This window comes from Mirounga angustirostris, unplaced genomic scaffold (genome assembly GCF_029215605.1).
Source record: "Mirounga angustirostris isolate CCGP_5_RB_7025 unplaced genomic scaffold, mMirAng1.0.hap1 SCAF_6, whole genome shotgun sequence".
NCBI classification, from domain to species: domain Eukaryota; kingdom Metazoa; phylum Chordata; class Mammalia; order Carnivora; family Phocidae; genus Mirounga; species Mirounga angustirostris.
The window spans coordinates 31,783,578-31,802,440 of record NW_026991714.1 but is presented as its reverse complement, the minus strand read 5'-3'; the positions used below and the strand labels follow the sequence as shown (position 1 = coordinate 31,802,440).

At 42.8% G+C, this 18,863-nt stretch overlaps 1 protein-coding gene across 2 annotated transcripts; it reads left to right on the top strand.

Annotated features, from left to right (window-relative positions):
• Positions 1-2,367: 2,367 nt before the first annotated feature.
• On the top strand, positions 2,368-18,413 carry LHX9 (LIM homeobox 9). 2 transcript variants are annotated; one of them, XM_045876127.3, is made up of 5 exons: positions 2,368-3,000; positions 4,957-5,159; positions 6,357-6,712; positions 12,739-12,941; positions 17,123-18,413. In XM_045876127.3, exons 1-5 carry the CDS (start codon positions 2,827-2,829, stop codon positions 17,177-17,179), a joined length of 993 nt encoding a protein of 330 aa, XP_045732083.1. In that variant the 5' UTR covers positions 2,368-2,826; the 3' UTR covers positions 17,180-18,413. The 2 variants fall into 2 exon arrangements, with proteins under 2 accessions (XP_045732083.1, XP_045732081.1); XM_045876125.3 differs by lacking the exon at positions 17,123-18,413 and adding an exon at positions 14,184-14,493.
• The last annotated feature ends 450 nt before the right edge of the window (positions 18,414-18,863 follow it).

Genomic DNA, 18,863 nt, shown 5'->3' with positions numbered 1-18,863 from the left:
ATGAAGGATGGTTTACAGGACTTCTGTGATTGGCTTCCTTGGAGATTTCACAGAACTATTTTTCCTGGAGCTGTTTGTTAAACTTTCACTTCATTAAGTCTCCAAAGTTCATCTCTTGCAAGAACAGGGTTGTGTTCTTGCGTTCTTTGTTGTTTTTGCTGAGCAGGACCAAAATTCAACAACAGCCAAACCTAATTCCAACACCCCCATTTGGTAGGCGGGCAATGGGGGTGGGGGGTGAGAGCTGTAGTTTAGTCCAGAAACTAGACAAAGCAGGTCGCTGGATTGAGGTCCCAAATTTACTTTTTCCTTGGAGCTTCCTTGGGTTGACTGGGTTGACTGATATTCTTCTCAGAGACCCCACCTCTTTCTTCTCCTCCTCCTTCTCTTCCTCCTCCTCCTCCTCGGGATCTGAGTCCATTTAGCTGCTGACTTGTGGGAAGGCAATCTGCCGCTTTGTGAGAGGACCTGCTGTCTCTGAAAGGGTTGCTGCTCCCAGCCCCTCCTTGGGGCCCTTCGTTTGTGCACGTGGGTTTGAAAAGCTCATTGATTTCCATCCAAAGGGGCTAATTACATTACTTACAGTAAATAGCAGCCCTGCTGTCCGGTAGGGCTGCCAAAGTGAGGGGGGAGGTCTCCAGCTTAGTTCACTTGATTGGCTTCATTTTTGTGTGAAATTGTGTTTTATGAGCTGTATTCTGGCACCCGGAGGACTGTAACAGCGTCCAGTCTGCAAATAACATTATTTTTGACCCCGAGAAAAGAGCGAGGGGAAGCAGTGGAGTCTTGGGTTTCATGGAAGAGGTGACTCCAGCAGCTTCAGAAGGCGATGCTTTGGGACAGGAAGTCAGACTGCTGCACAAGTTCCCTTCCTGCCTCCATTCTTGTCTGCCTTCCCTTCCCTTCCTTCCTTCCTTCCTTCCTTCCTTCCTTCCTTCCTTCCTTCCTTCCTTCCTTCCTTCCTTTCCCTCTCATTCTCATTCTCTTATTTCTTCCCTTCCCCTTTTATTCTTCCTTCATCCTTCCCTGCTCTTTCTCTTCCTCCCTCTCTCCCTTCATCTTTCCAGATTTGACCACCGTTCCCCTAGAGGGAAGCAAGTCTGCCAACAGGGTACTCCTCTGAGGTACCCGGGGTGTGTGGAGACACGAGCCATTCCTGGGAAAGCCGATGATGGGGAGTGGTGGGAAGCAGGCAGGCAGGAGGAAGGAAAGAAAGGGGGAGCAGCCCTGGCTTCCTCCTTTCGCTGATTATAAAGTTGGGTTGGTTCCTGCCACTGCTCTATGCTTCGGGCCCCTAGGGGGCTTCTGGTGGTTTGAATGAATCGACAATATCAGAGTGTTGCAGACACTTTTTAATAGGGCCAAGGAGGGGCCACCGCTAGTGGGAACAGAGGGAGACAGAACAATCCCGCCTCTTGTGAGGCGCAGGTCTGCCGTTCTGCTTGTCAGCTCTCACCTTCCCCTCCTCCACAGCGAGGAGCCCCTTTCACATCCTCCTAAATGTGCGGTGCATCCAGTTTTACAAGCCCCTGTCCTGCCAGGGCGGTGGGAACAGCACGCAATAGGGCGCGCACTAGTCCTGCAGGGGTCCTCCACTGGTGCCCATCACCAGCAGTTTACATTCAATCCTGAGTTGGGTAAGAGAATACCTCACCCCGTGTCATGGTTCAGTTGAGTACTCCCTCCCCCCCTCAAAAAAAGTCCATGCCCTGTCCTCTACATTCGTTTTTCAAACAAAACGTTTTGGCCAAAAGTAAACTTCAGAATCTTAGGTTCTTGTAGCCTGTTTTTCACGTTCGGTGATGTTCCAGGCCCTGGTAGGGTGGAGGGCCTCTAGGGGAGGTGAGGCGACCTGCTTTTAAAAAGTGAGTTGAGGAAGAGGGGAAGGGAAGAATATCTGTTTAACGTTTGCGTATTTGGGGTCCCCTGTAAGTTAGGGACCATAAAGTCCACAAGGAGGAAACCCAAAGTTTGGAGCTGACATCCTGTATGCCTTGAGCTGGGGTCTGATCTTGAACTTGGACCAAATAGGCTTTCTGCCTCCTGCACCAGGGCAGGGACAATAAGGGCTCCTTTTCCCCTTTAAAACATGATTACTGAGAACTCTTGGAAGGATGTGTGTGTGTGTGTGTGCGCGTGTGTGTGTGTGTTGGGGGGAAGTAAATGCCCCCTCCTACTAACCCCCCCTCCAGCCCCCTCCCTTTTGTAATGTTTGTCCCTGCTTGCCCATCACCAGGGGGTTGAGAGGAGTATGACAGGTCTTTGTTGTCTGAATAAAAATCCGCGGCAGCTCCAGGGAGAGAACTCCTCCTACTAAATTATCAAAAATGGGCTGGCTTTAGTCTCTTAACAAATTGGACACAGCTACGGCAGGAGCAGTCCCCAGCCCAACCTACAGGCACTGGGAACTTGCAAGCAGCCAGGGACCGCTGAAAATAGCACTTCTTTTTCTTTCTTTGTGTTCAAAACTATTTTCTTTCTTCACCAGATTTTGTTTTCCTCCCCCCGCTGCAGTTGTTTCCCATTAGTAACTCGATCTCTCCGAGCAGTAAGATTCGCCTTCTTCGTCTCCTTTCCCCTCCGCCCCTGTTTGTTTGTTTTCTGCACATCTCCTTCAGGGAGCCGCTGGGGTTTCCCCCCTTCTTTTTCTTTTTTTGTTTTTTCTTTTCCAAGCAGACCAATTTCCACTCTGTCTGCCTCTTTCTTCTTCCCTCTCTTCCTCTTGCCTTCCGTCCCCGAGCGTCTCTGCGCTCCTCCAACACGCAGCTCTCTGCCGTCCCTTCTGCTCCTTCACTCGGATGAGCTGAGAGCCGCGGGCGTGTGTATATGGAAATAGTGGGGTGCCGAGCAGAAGACAATTCGTGTCCTTTCCGTCCCCCAGCCATGCTCTTCCACGGGATCTCCGGAGGCCACATCCAAGGCATCATGGAGGAGATGGAGCGCAGATCTAAGACCGAGGCCCGCCTGGCCAAAGGCGCTCAGCTCAACGGCCGCGACGCGGTAAGGACGGGCCCCTCGGCGGCAGGAGCCTGGCGCCCCAGCGCGCTCCGCGAAGCCGAGCCTCCCTTCCGTGGCCGGCCGAGCGGAGGATGGAGGGTCCTAGGGACGTCCGTTCCAGGCTGGCGGGTGGGTTTCCTCCGGTCTGACTGCCTGCCGGGCTAAGAAGACCCCTTTTCTGACTTGAAATGTCTCCGCAACCGAGACCCGGAGCTCGCTACTCTGTGCCGCAGCTGTTCCCGGCAGAGCAGGGCGGGCCGAGAGTGAGAGGATGGGGATGTCCCCTTCTGCGGACCTCAGACTCCGGTCTCCGGCCCCCCTTGACTCCGGGCGCCTCCCGGGCGAGGACAGCGGCAGGGAGGGCGAGCTGGGTGCGGGCAATGCGCGGGAGCCCAGGTGGTTCTAGTCTCTGGGTGTGATGACGGGATCTTTGGAGAGGACTCAGACTCCACTGGGCCACCTTCAGTTCTCAGGACGCTCGGAGCGCGGCACTGCCTAACCCAGCGATTTTCGGGGTCTCCGGCAGCCCGGCCCGGCCCCTCTAGCGCAACAAGACTGAGTTCAACTTCCGGGCCGGGCGGGTGTAACGTGTAGGGGGGAAAGCTAATAAAAACCCGGAGGAGCACCTAGCCTACGCGCGAGAACTTTCTACCCTTAAACGATATAATCAACTACCACTGTTACTACTATTCATATTAATAAAAGTCACGTCCAATTAATAAAGCCAATTAATAATCTATGTGCTTCCCTTTCCCACTTACGAGCCGGAGGGGAAAAACTACAGAAGTCTCCGGAAATGATTTCAGCCAAACAGAGCTGTGTAGATCCTTCGACATCACACCCGGCATTGTAGCTCGAACCAACCCTTTAGATTGCTCCGGCGGGTCAGTGGTGTTTTGGGTTACACCAAGTAGCCGAGTTGGTGGATGTTTCCACATTTGCAAACTGAACATAGTGTGGAGGGCCCCAGGTCTGAGTAAAAGGAAGAAACTTTACTTTTCCAGGCCCGCCAAAGTTTTGTGGGGAAGTCCAGCCCATTTCTGCTAGTCTTGAGGGAAATGACCGGTGGTTACTTTCTTCTTTTTCTTTTTCCTTGTTGTGGCTGTCCTGTTTAAAACCAAAAAGCAACCCAAACCCGAATCTCGTGGAGGGGCTGGGCTCGTCACGGTGAGGTTTTCTCATCTTCAGCCTGGTCGGTGGGTAAGCGGGGGGGAAGCTGAACTTGGGCACTAAACAGATTTTCAGGACACAGGTCTCCTGGGTAGGTTAATGCAGGGCGAAAGGGGGACTGTGCAGAGGGGACTAGACAACGGAGTCTTCCTGGGGACAGGCACTTTATACCCTTACTGGGGAGAGGACCAATATCCCTGGAAATGAGAGAACAGCCAAATACACCCTGGTCAAAACAATGTCGACCAAATTAGGAGCACAGGTATCATAATCTCTCCCTTCCTCTTAATTTAACGCTGCTTATAAGAATTTAGGGAAATGGAATGGTTTCAAAACAATCTGTGTTCGTTCAAATTTCCTTTCCATTCCCCAGTAAAAATTTCCGTTGTTTTATTTTGTGTGCGTTGAAAGCCACAATTTTTAGCATGTATATTCGAGTTTGGGAGCATCCGCCAAACTATACTCAATGCGCTCCTAGCATTTTTAAAAGAGTTTCGAGGTGGACGGCATGTCTTTAAGGTTTTAGAAGAGGGTGGAGATGGCCAGCCTGTGTTTAGGTTAATAGTCCCGGGAGAATGCGAACGCCGGGTTCAGGCAGACACCGCAGAAAGGGAGGGAGTCGCAAAAGGAAAAATCGCTAACTTTCCCCCGACGTTTGCCTTTGCGCTGTGGCCCCTGACCCTTGCCATGTTCCCGGAACGACTGAAACTCGCGCTGCGGGGAGGGAACTCCGCGTTGTGCGTCCCCGCCGCGCTCCGTCCTCAGCGGTGCGCTGTGCTTGCCTTGCAGGGCATGCCCCCGCTAAGCCCCGAGAAGCCTGCTCTGTGCGCCGGCTGCGGGGGCAAGATCTCGGACAGGTACTACCTGCTGGCTGTGGACAAACAGTGGCACCTGAGGTGCCTGAAGTGCTGTGAATGTAAGCTGGCCCTCGAGTCCGAGCTCACCTGCTTCGCCAAGGACGGTAGCATTTACTGCAAGGAGGATTACTACAGGTATTCCCGCCCCTATCCCTTACGCCCCGGTACACCTGGCGGGGCCACCTGCCCGAGCCCGGGAGCCTCTTCTCTGTCCCCCACCTTTCGCCCCTTCGGGGTCCGGTTATCAATCCCGAGACAGGGGAAATCCACTGCATACGCCTTCCAGCTGCGCCACCCCCACTAAGGGCGGTGAGGATGGGTGGGAGGAACACCCGAGGTCAAGAGCTACCAGTGACTATCCCCCACTCCCGACACTTCACAGTTCAGTAGAGGGAATCTGGAGAAATCTCGAAATAGTGAATGAATATGTGTCTGTCTACCGAGACTAAAGCGGGTATTTTTTTTTTTTCTTCTTTTTTTCCGTTTACTACGAACTGGGCGAGACCCGCACCTTGGAATTGAACTGGTGGCCGGCGCAGCTGGAACCCGGTGTTAGGTTTTTGCGAGGGTGGCGGGAGACCACGTAAATGACCATGAAAAGGAATAATCGCCGTTGGTGAAACCCAAGCCACTCAGTTCTGAGTTCCATTTACTGCTAGTTAGAACCTTGCCGGCTAGCCTGGCGAGCAAACTCCAGGGATGTTTTTTGATGCTTCCCAGTTATTTTTTCTGGAGTGGGAAAGAGAACTATGTGCAAGTGACCTAGCTCCGCTCTCAACCAAAGGGAGAGAGGTGATTTAAAAAGAATTAGATTTCTTCTGCAAAAGCGTCTGTCTGAATGCTTTCAGGCAGACGCACACATCCATATATAATAATAATACCACTCTTCATAGAGTGTTTTGTAACGGATGAAACCCTTTCCCTTGGCATCGCAATTTAATATTCTTTACATAGCGTTTGAGTTAGCTAGTGCGGGTTTGTTTGGTTGTTGGGCTTTTTCTTTTTCTTTCTCTCTCTCTCTCTTTTTTTTTTTTTTTTGGCTTTTTTTTTTTCTTTAAATCTTAACTTTCCAGAGAAGGAAACTAAGGATGTTACCCGATTCTTCTCATTTTAATGTAAGGGTTCTTTGTCCTGCTTCACCCACCAGAACAGGTCATAAGCAAGTAAAATTAATGACCAAATGGACCGGTGTCCTCTTCTGTCAGAGCCCTCCTAGGTGTCAGTCTAGGACCACTGCTGACCAAACTCCAGGTGTCACGGGTGGGAGATGGCCCTGCCTTTGCCTCACCCAGCGCCCTGACTTGACGTTTTGTTTTTTTTTTTTTTTTCCAGAAGGTTCTCTGTGCAGAGATGTGCCCGCTGCCACCTTGGCATCTCCGCCTCCGAGATGGTCATGCGTGCCCGAGACTCTGTCTACCACCTGAGCTGTTTCACCTGCTCCACTTGCAACAAGACCCTGACCACGGGCGACCATTTTGGCATGAAGGACAGCCTGGTGTACTGTCGCGCCCATTTCGAGACCCTCTTGCAAGGGGAGTATCCACCGCAGCTGAGCTACACCGAGCTGGCAGCCAAGAGCGGTGGCTTGGCCCTGCCTTACTTCAATGGCACTGGCACGGTGCAGAAAGGGCGGCCCCGGAAGCGGAAGAGCCCAGCGCTGGGAGTGGACATCGTCAATTACAACTCAGGTGGGCCCTTACTACTCCCCCCCACCCCCGCCCCCCTCCAGCCCTGGCCTCCGGCTGTCCTGAGGAGGATTCCATAGAGTTCCTTTCCCATTCAAGATCTGGTGGCAAGAGGGGGTTTTGCTTAACATGCCTCTTTCCTCAGTACAACTCCCTTTCACTCAGAGGGGAAAGAGGGAGAGGAGAGGGGGAAAGAAGGAGAAAGGGAGAGGGGAGAGAAAGACCTTTATTTAGGTTGTGGCAAAAAACACATTCATGACCCTGGGGCCGCCATGACTTCCCCCAAACAGGCAGAGCCAAATCCTTGTTGCCCATTAGTTAATGAGCCCATTAGTTTCTGGCTCCCAGTTGGAGCAAAACAGCCCCAGGGCAATTCCTGTGTGGAAGCCAAATTATAGATCCTGGAGGAGGTTTTCCTATATACTGAAAAAAAAAAAAAAAAACTTCAGAGCCCAACTTCAGTCTGTCTAGAGGGGGCAGAGGCTGTGGTCACCAGCCCAGAGTTAATCAGGAACACAGTTGGCAAGAGTGTTGAAAACCGAATCCCTGATCTTGGTGAAAAGCAGCTGTAGGGGTAGGAATCACTCTCCACAGTTGAGCTGGCCTGTCCCTTCTGTAGGTCAGGGTACTCATCCAACCAGCTCATTCCCTGTATGGTCAACCATCCGGACATCCAGACCCCTTGGGAAAATGAAAGAAGCTCCAGGTCAGGCCCACTGAGGAGGCTTAGTGGTGTGACAGGCTGCTCTTCTGTCCTCCACCGGCCTCCTCTCTTAATTAAAAACAAAATGCAGGCAACAGGCCTGAGAGCGCACTTTCTTCCTTGCTTTGGGGGACACCTATCATTTATCAATCTCTCTCATTCACTACTTTCCCATGGTTGGTATTCTGCCCAGCTCTCCATCCCCCAGGTGAGAATGGAGATGGACATTGCAGATCATAGCTTCCTCCAAGCAGGAAGGAAGCTCTTTCTTTGAGTTCCAGACACTGGGAAAAGGGGCCTGGAGAGCCCAGGCTAACTTTTGGGAAACTAAGGCCTGCTTTCCCATGCTGGGCCCAGCCCTGGATGGGAATCTCAGAGGCAGGCGACTCAGGCTAGGGAGTCCATTCTATTGGAAGGGAACTTGGGGACCTTTCTGTGGCAACCCCGCTCTGATACCATGAGTACCCAGATACCAGCCCAAGCATGGACATCCCAGAACACAGATCTTGCTGGTTTTCGTCTTCCAGTTCCCAGTGCTGGGTAGGGTGCCTGACCCCATTGTTGCTCAATGGTAAAGGAACGTTATCCATTCGGATAAGTGATTTATCCACGGTCACACAGCCAGTGTGAACCATTTGGAACTAAAAGTCCTGCTCTGAGCCCGGAGTTTTTAGGGGAAGGCTCTCTGGACGAGCGGGCTCTCCCCAGCCTTGTGCTCGGCTTCCTCCTGGGGTTCTCGGCTGATTTAACTGAGAAGAAGGAATCCCAACCCGGTCAGCGCGGCGGGCGGCGTCCCACGGAGATTAGGGACCAGGGAGCTCAGCGCCGCTACACTTGTCCCTAGAGGGTTCATGCCAGGGTCGCTAGACCAAAGGAAAAGAGCGGCTGGCTCGCAACAGACCCCACCCGGACCGGTTTGTGTTAGGGCCGCGGGCGCAGCCCCGGGTTTTGCCAACCCCCGGCTGCGGGTCGCGGCCTCGCGCTCGCCCCTGCTGCGCTTCCGCAAGGGCTTTTGGTTCGGGGCCACTTTGCCCAGCGCGCTCATTTCATCTCCTTTGATGCAAGGTCCCCGGAGCAGGACAGGCAGGGCACTAATTGTTCTTTATTAATAGAAGATGACATCGGAATCTCGAGCCACTCACCAAGGCCCTAATGCCCCAATTAGAGAGAGACAGGGACAGAGACCAAGAGGCCGAGACCCACATAACGAGCGAGTCCTTTGGAGAGAGGGAATCCCTCAGCCTCGAGAAAATGTGCGGAAGGGTGGCGATTTCTAGCCACGCGGCAGGAATCCTCATTTTTGCGCTTGTTTATTTAATCTAACTAGCTAAAATTGATTTTGTCTTGGATCTTACTTTATGTTAGAAAGATCCGGGGAGCTTTAAGAACAGTAGAATTTAGTATCCCCTACTTCTAGAGCTTGCACATTTATTTCTTAAGAAAAAAAAGAAAGAATGAAAATCTCCCTCCACTTCGGTCTTTAGTTTGCAAATTAGTGCTACTGCAAGGTTTATTGAAAAAGGTGATGCTGTTTTGGGCATGCGGGAGGAAAGGGTTGCTGAGGCCTCCCTCTCCTGTGTTTGTACATCACACCACCTCAGACTGGATGCTTATTAATTAGCATCCACCCCATCCTTTCCGGACTTTCCCTAGAGATACAAATGAATAGTACATGCTTCTTTAAAATCAGATGAAAATAATCTAGAGAAATTGGGTTAAGGATACATGACCAGAAATCAACGCCGGTATTAAAAAAATGTTTATGAATCTAATGCAAGTTTGTTACAAAACTAGCAAAAGAAAAGCTTCAGCAAATTTAAAACATGTTAACTCATTATTTTAGCTTTCTCTGGATCTTACATTGTCATCTCTGCTTAAATGTAACTTAGTCTCAGAAAGAGTAAAGTTGACACTAGACAAATATAATTTATACATCAATATATTTTAAAAAAACATATACAAAAAATGTGTTTAGGATTCAAAGACATCGAGAGAAGATGTGAAACTTGGTAAAGGTCACTTAGTGCTTGACATCTGGCAAATACCTTTTAATGAGAATATTCCTAATTTAGTTTATACCTCCTTGTGCAGATAGCAGGCAGATATTTTAGAAAGAGACATAGTTTATTTGGAATGCTGGATTGGAAAGCAGCCCTCCAGGGGTGAGAAGAAGATTTAGTCTAGGATAGGCAACTCTTATTTAGGTAATTTAGCATTAATGGAGAGACTACATTTTTTCTAGTTTTAAAAATCTCCCTTCCCAAGTGTAGGTTTTCTTCGATTCCAAACTTCAAAAGCTCCTGATGGTTGTTAAATTAGCCTGGCACTGACCCCTAGTGGTCTCCCAGGGATCAGTTAGTTCTCAGAAGGTTATATACCTTGAGAACAGAAACTCACTTTAGTATAGGTGACCACTTCGTAAGTGACTGGAAAATAAAATATTTAGATCTTCTCACTGACTTTATAATGCCAGATGTGTACTTAGAGGTGGATGGTTAAAGCAGTTTTAAGAGTTACCATTTCATCTCATAATTCAGGGGGAACACATATAGCTTTAGAAGTAGACCCTGGGGAAACACAATCACTTGCAAGTTTATATAATGCATTTGTAGTTAAACACAAGCAATTTAGGATAAGACACTGAGTTACTCTGTGGAAGAAACAGATTGGTCTTTTAAGTTGAATAATATGATGACACTGTCACAGGAAAACCATACAGTAATATCTGTTTAATAAAGAGTTAGTCTGGGTGCCTGGGTGGCGCAGTTGGTTGAGCGACTGCCTTCAGCTCAGGTCACGATCCTGGAGTGCCTGGATGGAGTCCCACATCAGGCTCCCTGCTCGGCAGGGAGTCTGCTTCTCCCTCTGACCCTCCCCCCTCTCATGTGCTCTCTCTCTCATTCTCTCTCTCTCAAATAAATAAATAAAATCTTAAAAAAAAAAAAGAGTTAGTCTATGTGGAAACAAGTCCCATTATTGTGTTTAATGAACTAAAGTTATCTGCTGAGTTTTTAATCAGCAATAATGAATATAGAATACATATTCAGAAAAGCAATTTAATCAGACTATTCTATAATTATTTTTCATAAACTTCATTTTAAAGACTAATGAAGTACATAGTGAGGTTAGGAATCATACTCATCTCTAAGAAATATTATCTTGGGGTGGGGGAATGGCTAAGGGCATTATTTAAACACTAACTTAAATCTTCTATCCCAAGTGTAACATTCAATCTGATGTGCTGTTCAGGAAAAGTTACATGTTACTCACATATGATAGGAATGAAATTGTATTTGAAGAAGCCTCCAATGACTGAGGTATGCCTCTTTGACCATTTTGTTATGGGCACCTTTATAATCTGGTTGTGAAATATATCTCAGTTTACTGGAGATAAGTATAGTTTTATAGTAGGTCATAAGATGCTGTTTCATCCATTTGAGGATATGAAAGTACAATTCTGTAGAATATTTGAACCCAATATATCCCCACTGGGCTAAAATAGGGTAAAATGTAAAGTACATTCTTTCTCTTGTCTCTGAGTACATGTTACTCTTCTGATGCAGTTTAAGAAGTCTATGTTCAACATTTGTATGTATATATCTAGCTTGGATTCCCTTTGAGTTGACTTGATTTTTCATTAATAGTCACTCAATTTTATTGATGAACAAAGATTCAAAATCTTGGTGAAATGCTTTTGAGTCCTGGCCCTGTACTTGACTTAGGGGACACAAAGGTGAAAGTTATATAATCTTTCCCTCAATGAACTCATCTGCTCTTTTGGCAAATATGCTCTCTACTTAAGTGTTTTATGGAAATATAAACAAAGGAGACATTAATTCATGCTTAATATAATGTCTTCTTACATTAGAGATAATTTCTTGTTATGTGGATTTTGTAATGAAATGTGATGACCTCTTCGTTGATGACCAAAACTACTGTTTCTGTATATATGCTGACTTAACCAAAAATAAGTTTTAGAACATGATTCTTACCAGAGCATAGCAGACAAATAATCTTTTATCAAGCAGAAGAGCCAATATTAAGAAATGCCTTACTTTCTTCAGATTCAGGTTTTATCTGCCTCCCACCATGTGACATGATCAGGTTGATTTTAGATATTCTATTATAGTGTACTAAAATGTAGGATGATCAGATCTGAAAATGCATCATATAAGTAACTGAAGTAAGGGTTTAAAGGAAAAAAAAATGCCATGCCCTTTAAGTTGAGATGAAATCAGTCAATATTTAGCAAAATATTTTCATTTTGTAATCCTATTTTCTTTGCAGAGCCAGTAGGTTATTGGAAATGGCCTTTTAAATGTACAACTTTGCATCCTGGGATGATGACTTTCAGGCTGGTTTCAAAGGCTGGGTTGTTTTGCCCTCAATGCTGAGCAGGGCTATGCAAGGAGAGAGATGTCACCCTCTTTCTGCCAGGCCAGCCATCCCACTCACACACGTCCACAGCAAAAAGGGCCAAGATCTGAGCAGAGAAATAAACGCCATAAGTGTCTCTGAACTGTGAGCTGTGGGGAGCGCTTCAGGCATGAACTGAGTGAATAGAAGTCTGGACTCATTCTCTTTCAGAAATATTTATTAAAATATCTCCAAGGGAAAACTCTTTTCTTCCTGGGATTGCCCAATATTAACCAGTTATAGCTAAAAACCCTCAAAAATAATATTCTTAGGATTACATAAGAAATCTCCAAATTCTTATTTTGTAACTTCTCCCTTTTTTCCAGCCACTTTCTACCTTTTTCCTGATTGTGAAGACTCTAGGAACATCAGGAAAAGCTAAAAATTGGAACTGACTTAGATTCTTCCTTACTTGATGGGCTCTCAAAAACTCTCAGATTTGAGAGAGCTGAAATTACTTGTTTGCATATCCCTCATGGTAAAGAACAGTGCCTTCAGACAGTATGTTTCATTTCACAAACAGACAAAATATGGAATCTTTAAAAACTGTGTGTGTGTAGAAGGGCAGGTGCCAATATGTATAAATACATTAGAGCTTTTCCTTTTCACTCTCGGATGTTTCTTTCACACTTAGGGCTTGTCTTCCCAAGCTTTCTAGCAACTGTTATGCAAAAGAGAGAATTTATCTAATATTTTTCTATTACATAAACTTTGGTTGTGTCCATATTAAGAGGCTGGTTTGGCGGACTTCGGCAATTAACCTCTTTGTTTGGTCTAGATACTGCTTATACGTGGGTTGACAGGCTTTCCCACTGTTGCTTTATTATCAAAGCATCAGACAGCCTACCACCCCTGCAGCTAATGGCTGACTTACCACTGAGCCCTTGCTTGTTCGCTGTTACCGCAACAGGTTGTAATGAGAATGAGGCAGACCACTTGGACCGGGATCAGCAGCCTTACCCACCCTCGCAGAAGACCAAGCGCATGCGAACCTCCTTCAAGCATCACCAGCTACGGACCATGAAATCCTACTTTGCCATCAACCACAATCCGGATGCCAAGGATCTCAAGCAGCTTGCTCAGAAAACAGGCCTCACCAAAAGAGTTTTGCAGGTAAGAAACCTCCATCATTGGCTGTGTATACCTCTCCCTTACCCTTGCCAGTAAAAACTAGAGCAATACAGATATTTCCTGTACTGCTTTTCATTAGTTTATCTTAGTTATCTCCCAAGAGGGTAGGCTGAAATTTTGCAGGGGCTTCCTGGAGGGTGCCCAAAGACATTCCCAGGATCTTCTAAAATGCAGCCACTTTCTCCCTGTAGGTGGAGAGATGGGGCCACCAAAGCCAGCACAGCTTGCCTCACCGCTTTGCTAATGTGGCTGATGTTATTCGTACAAGTTGTGGCTTTAGAGAGTTCCATTCACACTAGGCTCAGTGCAGAGTTGAAGGGGGACCTGCTGGTGCTTTTGTATTTCAGCAAACTCTTGGCAGCCTCATTCACAGGCCATGACCTTCCAAATGCAGATTGTCCCTTTTTTTTTTTTCCAACTCCTGAATAGCCACAACTATGGTGTCTCAGCAACCAACTGTAGCAAGTATTTTCCCACTTTAGTAAACCATATTTCAAAACTAAACATTGGGAGTTAGATGTGCTGTCCAATTGTTTTCCTAAACTCATAATGGTAAGAATATACAACTAATGAAATTATAGTGGGTTGCTGTGGGTCACCGGAGATCCTCTTCTACTTCTCAGTGACAAATTGCAGATACTTAAATTTCCACCAATCAGTTTCTGGTTGCTTGGGGTCTGTGGTCCTGAGTTTTTCCTATGCACAGACTACTTACCCTGTGTCAGACTCAAGGATAGCCTGAAATCTGTTTCAATGATGTTCATTTCATACGAGTCATTCTTACTTTGCAAAACTTTCAGTGATCCTGCCTCTCCCAATTCTCAAAAGATAATAATCAGTTAAGGAATCAGGATATATTTTTCCCCTTTATCTCTGTGCCTTCATTTCTATGGTATTTCCACTTAAGCTTCAGTTGTCCTAAGTGGCACTTGTTAATGCTGGGGGGATATATGCAGTTGAGAGAATATCTGTAGCATTACCTGAATTAATCTGTTCTAAAAGAAAGCCAAAAAAAAAAAAAGCCCTTCTCTCCCAAGAAAAATAAACAATTACATTTAAAAAGAAAATATACATTCAAAAAAAAAAAAAAGAAAGAAAGAAAGAAAGAAAGAAAAGCAAGCAAGAAAAAAAAAAGATAAGGAAAAAAGAAGGAAAGAAAGAGAAAAAACCAAAAGAAGTCTAAAATAAACATCGGTAAAGAAATCAATTGGGATTGGTTTGCAGGTTTGGTTCCAAAACGCACGAGCCAAATTCAGAAGGAACCTTTTGCGGCAGGAGAATGGGGGTGTTGATAAAGCTGATGGCACGTCGCTTCCGGCCCCGCCCTCAGCAGACAGCGGCGCTCTTACTCCACCCGGCACTGCGACCACTTTAACAGACCTGACCAATCCCACTATCACTGTAGTGACATCCGTGACCTCTAACATGGACAGCCACGAATCCGGAAGCCCCTCACAAACTACCTTAACGAACCTTTTCTAACATTGGTTTTTTTTTTTAATTCTTCCTCTTCTTTTATTATTCTTATTCTTCTTATTATTTACAAGATTTTTTTTTTTTTTCTGACCCACAAGATATTTGGGAAATAAAAACAACAGCTTGGTGTGTAGCATCTGCAGCCACTTGGCAAATGAGTTTACAGTATTGTCTCCTTTACAAAGTGGTTTTTTGTTTTTGTTTTTGTTTTTTTGTCTACAAAGTGTACTTGGGTTTTTTTTTTTTTTTTTTTAATTAGATCTTTCAGTTGGCAAGGGGAGTTTTTGAATTATTCTAATAAGTGCCTCTTAAAATTGTATGTTACTTATTTCCAGAATCTCAAAGAAAAAAAAAGTGGTATCATGATGGGCAAATAATCATATTCCCAATTAAATGATTAGGTTAATAAAGAATCAGATAATGAATTAAAGTTATTTTTTAAATCTTGCGATTGTATGTGTACTTATGGAATTTTGAAAACTTCACATTGATTTTTTAATTTTAAAACTGAAAATAATGTTTTGATCATTCTTTTTTCTTACAAATGAGGAATATGATTAAACAAAAGCATTATCTATAGCAGCTCCAAATATTAAAGATTAATTAGGTGGGAAATCTGTTCCAAGGACATGACTTTTCCTTCTTTTTGGGATGTACATCCCAGCAAAACTTGTTAGTTAGCTACTTGTTTTTCAACATTTGAAAAATATTTAAACTCCCTGTGTATCTATGAAAATTCCATATAGAGTTTGAAATTCTCTACTTTTAACCTAAAGCTAAAAATGATAGTTGTAAAACCATTCTTTCTAAATTAATTTTTTTCCTAGGGAAAATGGAAATAAGCAAAATATAATTTTTTAAGAAGTTAAAAAATCAGTATAATTTAATTAATAGATCTATTAATTGGCTTCAGCTGTACCATGATATTGTATCTGGCATTCTATATGAATAATGTTTAAAAAAAAAAAAACCTTAGTAGACTAATAGTCACAACAAGAAATCTTTGGTTTGTTTTGCTTTATTTTACTTTGGCATAGGTTGATATATTTGTCAGAAAAAAACCCTTTTCTGACATTACAGATTGAAAGTTATTAGTCTTAAAGTAGATAAACTCAGAAGCCTTGTGGATGCTGATCTGAATATATTTCCTAGTTTACAGTAGCATTTTTTTTCTTTTAATTTAAGCTAAAATCTTAATGGTCTGGGCAGTGGTGAATGTTCATCTATATGCTTCTGTTGTAGTTAAATACCAATTAGATTGTGGATTTCCTAAAAAAAAAATAAATAAATAAATAAAAAAGAAGTCAAGATCTATGTCTTGCTTTAGTGGATTGTTAAGAATAACTTTGCACATATTCCCCACTTTTTGGACCCCTTAAATCTTCGGTGGTCAAAGTGGCTATTTAATAGATTTTAAAGGTGTCCTTCTGGCTGTATAAATGTGTGGTTACATATTGACAGTTCACTGCCCACATTAAAGTGCATTATTGTAACTTTTGCTCAGGGTCTTTAGAAAATTAGCACAGAAAGTAGCTTATTTTTTAAAAAAAAAAAGACGGTGGAAGATAAGTTAACACTGTAACAGAAGAAAGGTGTGATTGCCATTATATATTTAGCAAGTGTGGTTATCATCTTATATGGAGCTTAAATCTTGACTTTTCATATTTCTATTACATTTTGGGCATTTACCACTAACCAGACCAAACAACCTTGGTAAGGCTGAGATCTTATTAATACACTTTTACAGGTAAAATATTGATACTTATAAATTTTGTTCTTTGACAGAACAATGTATGGTACTATAGATCTACTTTATTAAGTAGACTAATTATAACTCAGTTCTCCTATGTGCCTTATGATATAACTTGGAAGTAAGTTTGTGAAAAATCAGGATATATGTGTTGTTTGTTAAATTAACTGTTTTAAGCCCTTTTGACACCTCACTAGTTTTGTACTGTTTTACCTCTTATTTCCGAAACTCTTTTTATGGTGTATCCTGTTAGAGGGGACAAACATGTCATAGAAAGCAGTTGTGCACTCTTTCAAATATAGTTGATAAATTCAATAATCTTATATATTGAGCTTCGTGTTTATAGTACAGTAAGTGGTCTAGCAAAATTGTCCATGTTTCTTTGTTTGATAAATGCATTGTATAGAAACTATTTCCCCTAAATATTTATGGACCAAACAATTGTGATATATCCTATTAAATTTGTGTGAATAAACCATTTTGAATCTAAGGAGTTTTATTTCCCATCAGTTTAATTTAAGGTTTAACTGTATTAGTGTGTTTCCAATATCTGTATGTAAAAGCTATTAAAGTGGTAATACAAAAAATTTTTAAATATTCAAACATACATATAGTTTTCAGATTTCCAAACTTCTGATTCATTTTAAATGTACACACCATTGCATATGCAATGTAATTCAACTTAGAATTACCTTTAAATATATTTTCTTATAATAAAAGTAATGCCCCACCGATTTGACTCTGCCCAATTTTTAGAATTAAAAACAAGATAATAAGCAGATAAAGTAATTGCATGAAAAGAAACTTAATTATGATTAAGATTTAATATTAGGTCTATTGAGCACAAATGGATATTTGTAAATCAAAATAGAAATTGCAGACCCCTAAAAGCCAAGTTGCTCTGTAGTTAATAAATTGTCACTATGATTTTTTTCAGGGAGAACAAATCTTGGGGCATTACAGCCAAACATCCCGACGTTTGAAAATTCCCTAAAGTATTAAAAGAAGGGGAAAAGTTTGATCGGAAATCCACTGCAGTGAAGACAAAGACAATATTAGGTTATGATAATCATACATTTTAAAATCTATTGAGCCAAAAAAAAAAAAAGAGAGAGAGAGAGAGAGAGAGAGACTTAAATGTCATTTACTGAATGTTAACAAAAACTCTGTTCTTTATGGTGTCTAACACAAATGGAGGCTTAAAGTTATGTGGTTTAAAACAAAATTAGATAAGCCGTGTATAAACCAGAGCAGCCTGGCAGTAATATGCCCACCCCATATTTGAAGAAAATTATTATTGCTAAAAAAGAAAAAAAATCCCACACATTTGTCAAGCACAGTAATTGTAAAATAAAGCCCAAAAACATCCATTTCACTTGCTTGCTAATGTGTACTAGTCCTATCTGTTCATGGAATTTTCCAATTGTAAATTCAAAGAAAAGCTATCACTCCTTTGAGAGTATAGGATCAAAACCCAGTAATTTTAGTATCATTGTTTATTTCTTCCTTTTTAAACAGAAATCTCTGCATGCACTTTTACATCTGTCACTTCTAGTGTACATCTCTGTATGATGACTTATCTTTGCTGTTTCTTGTATGATAAATAGCTTTCATGAATAAACATTTTATTTGATGCAAACATAGTTAACTTTATGTTAAATACACACTGTTGAAATTACTTTTGAACACTGTCTTAAGAGGCAGCACGATACATTTCCAACTTGTGATACTTAGGAAAAAAAAAATCCAAACAATCTAATGAGGTAAAATTCTGGTAGTCTAGGATAAAAGGACTTACTTGGTTTTTAATTTTTCATGACTTTTTATTTGTTGTATTCAATCAACCGATGTATTAAAAATTAAAAAAAAAGAAAACACTAGTTACAACAAAAAAATAAACCTTAGAATAAACTATCATGTAAAATTTCAGCAACTTTTTAGGTTATTAGGGTAAAATTTATAGATCCTCTGTAAGTTTACATGTTTGCTATGCAATGAGCAAATTTACTGAAGTATACAAATATATCCTGAACTATGAAAAGATCCAATCTTTGCACAGTTCAAATTACATATGATATTACAAACAAAGGAGCAAGTGGAAAGAAAAACAAATATTTAGGAATGAGGTTTTTTTAATTGTTAAAGGGACTATTTGAAGAAAGAATTTTTTAACGATTCCTATTTAGCTGTATATCCAAAGCATATGCTAAACAAATTAACATATAACTTTCCAGAAAACTTTTCATTATGATGAAATTTTTATTATATACAAATGAACCCTATGTAAATGATGTAACTTTTATGAATGACAGACATTAAATATTTCACTTACATGTATTCTCAGAACTTTGAATGTTTTCTTAAATGCTTTCACTTCCTGAATACTAAAAAGGGGAAAGAAAATTTAAAAAGAGAGAGCAATTTACTAATAATAAAAAAAGAAAAAAAGCAATGCACCACGACAAGCAGACTATTTTGAGTGATCATGAAACATGTTGGTTTTGTCAGTAACTTGAATGTTTATGCCTCATTGAAACTTCATCCATGGCTATAGCAACTTAACAGATTTTCCAATACATTTCCACCCAGTTTATTCAAATCCTTGTCCTACAGCTTTGCCTTCTTTCCCTGTGCTGTCACCTATGGCAGTTTCGGTTAGAGATATTTTGGAGCCTCGC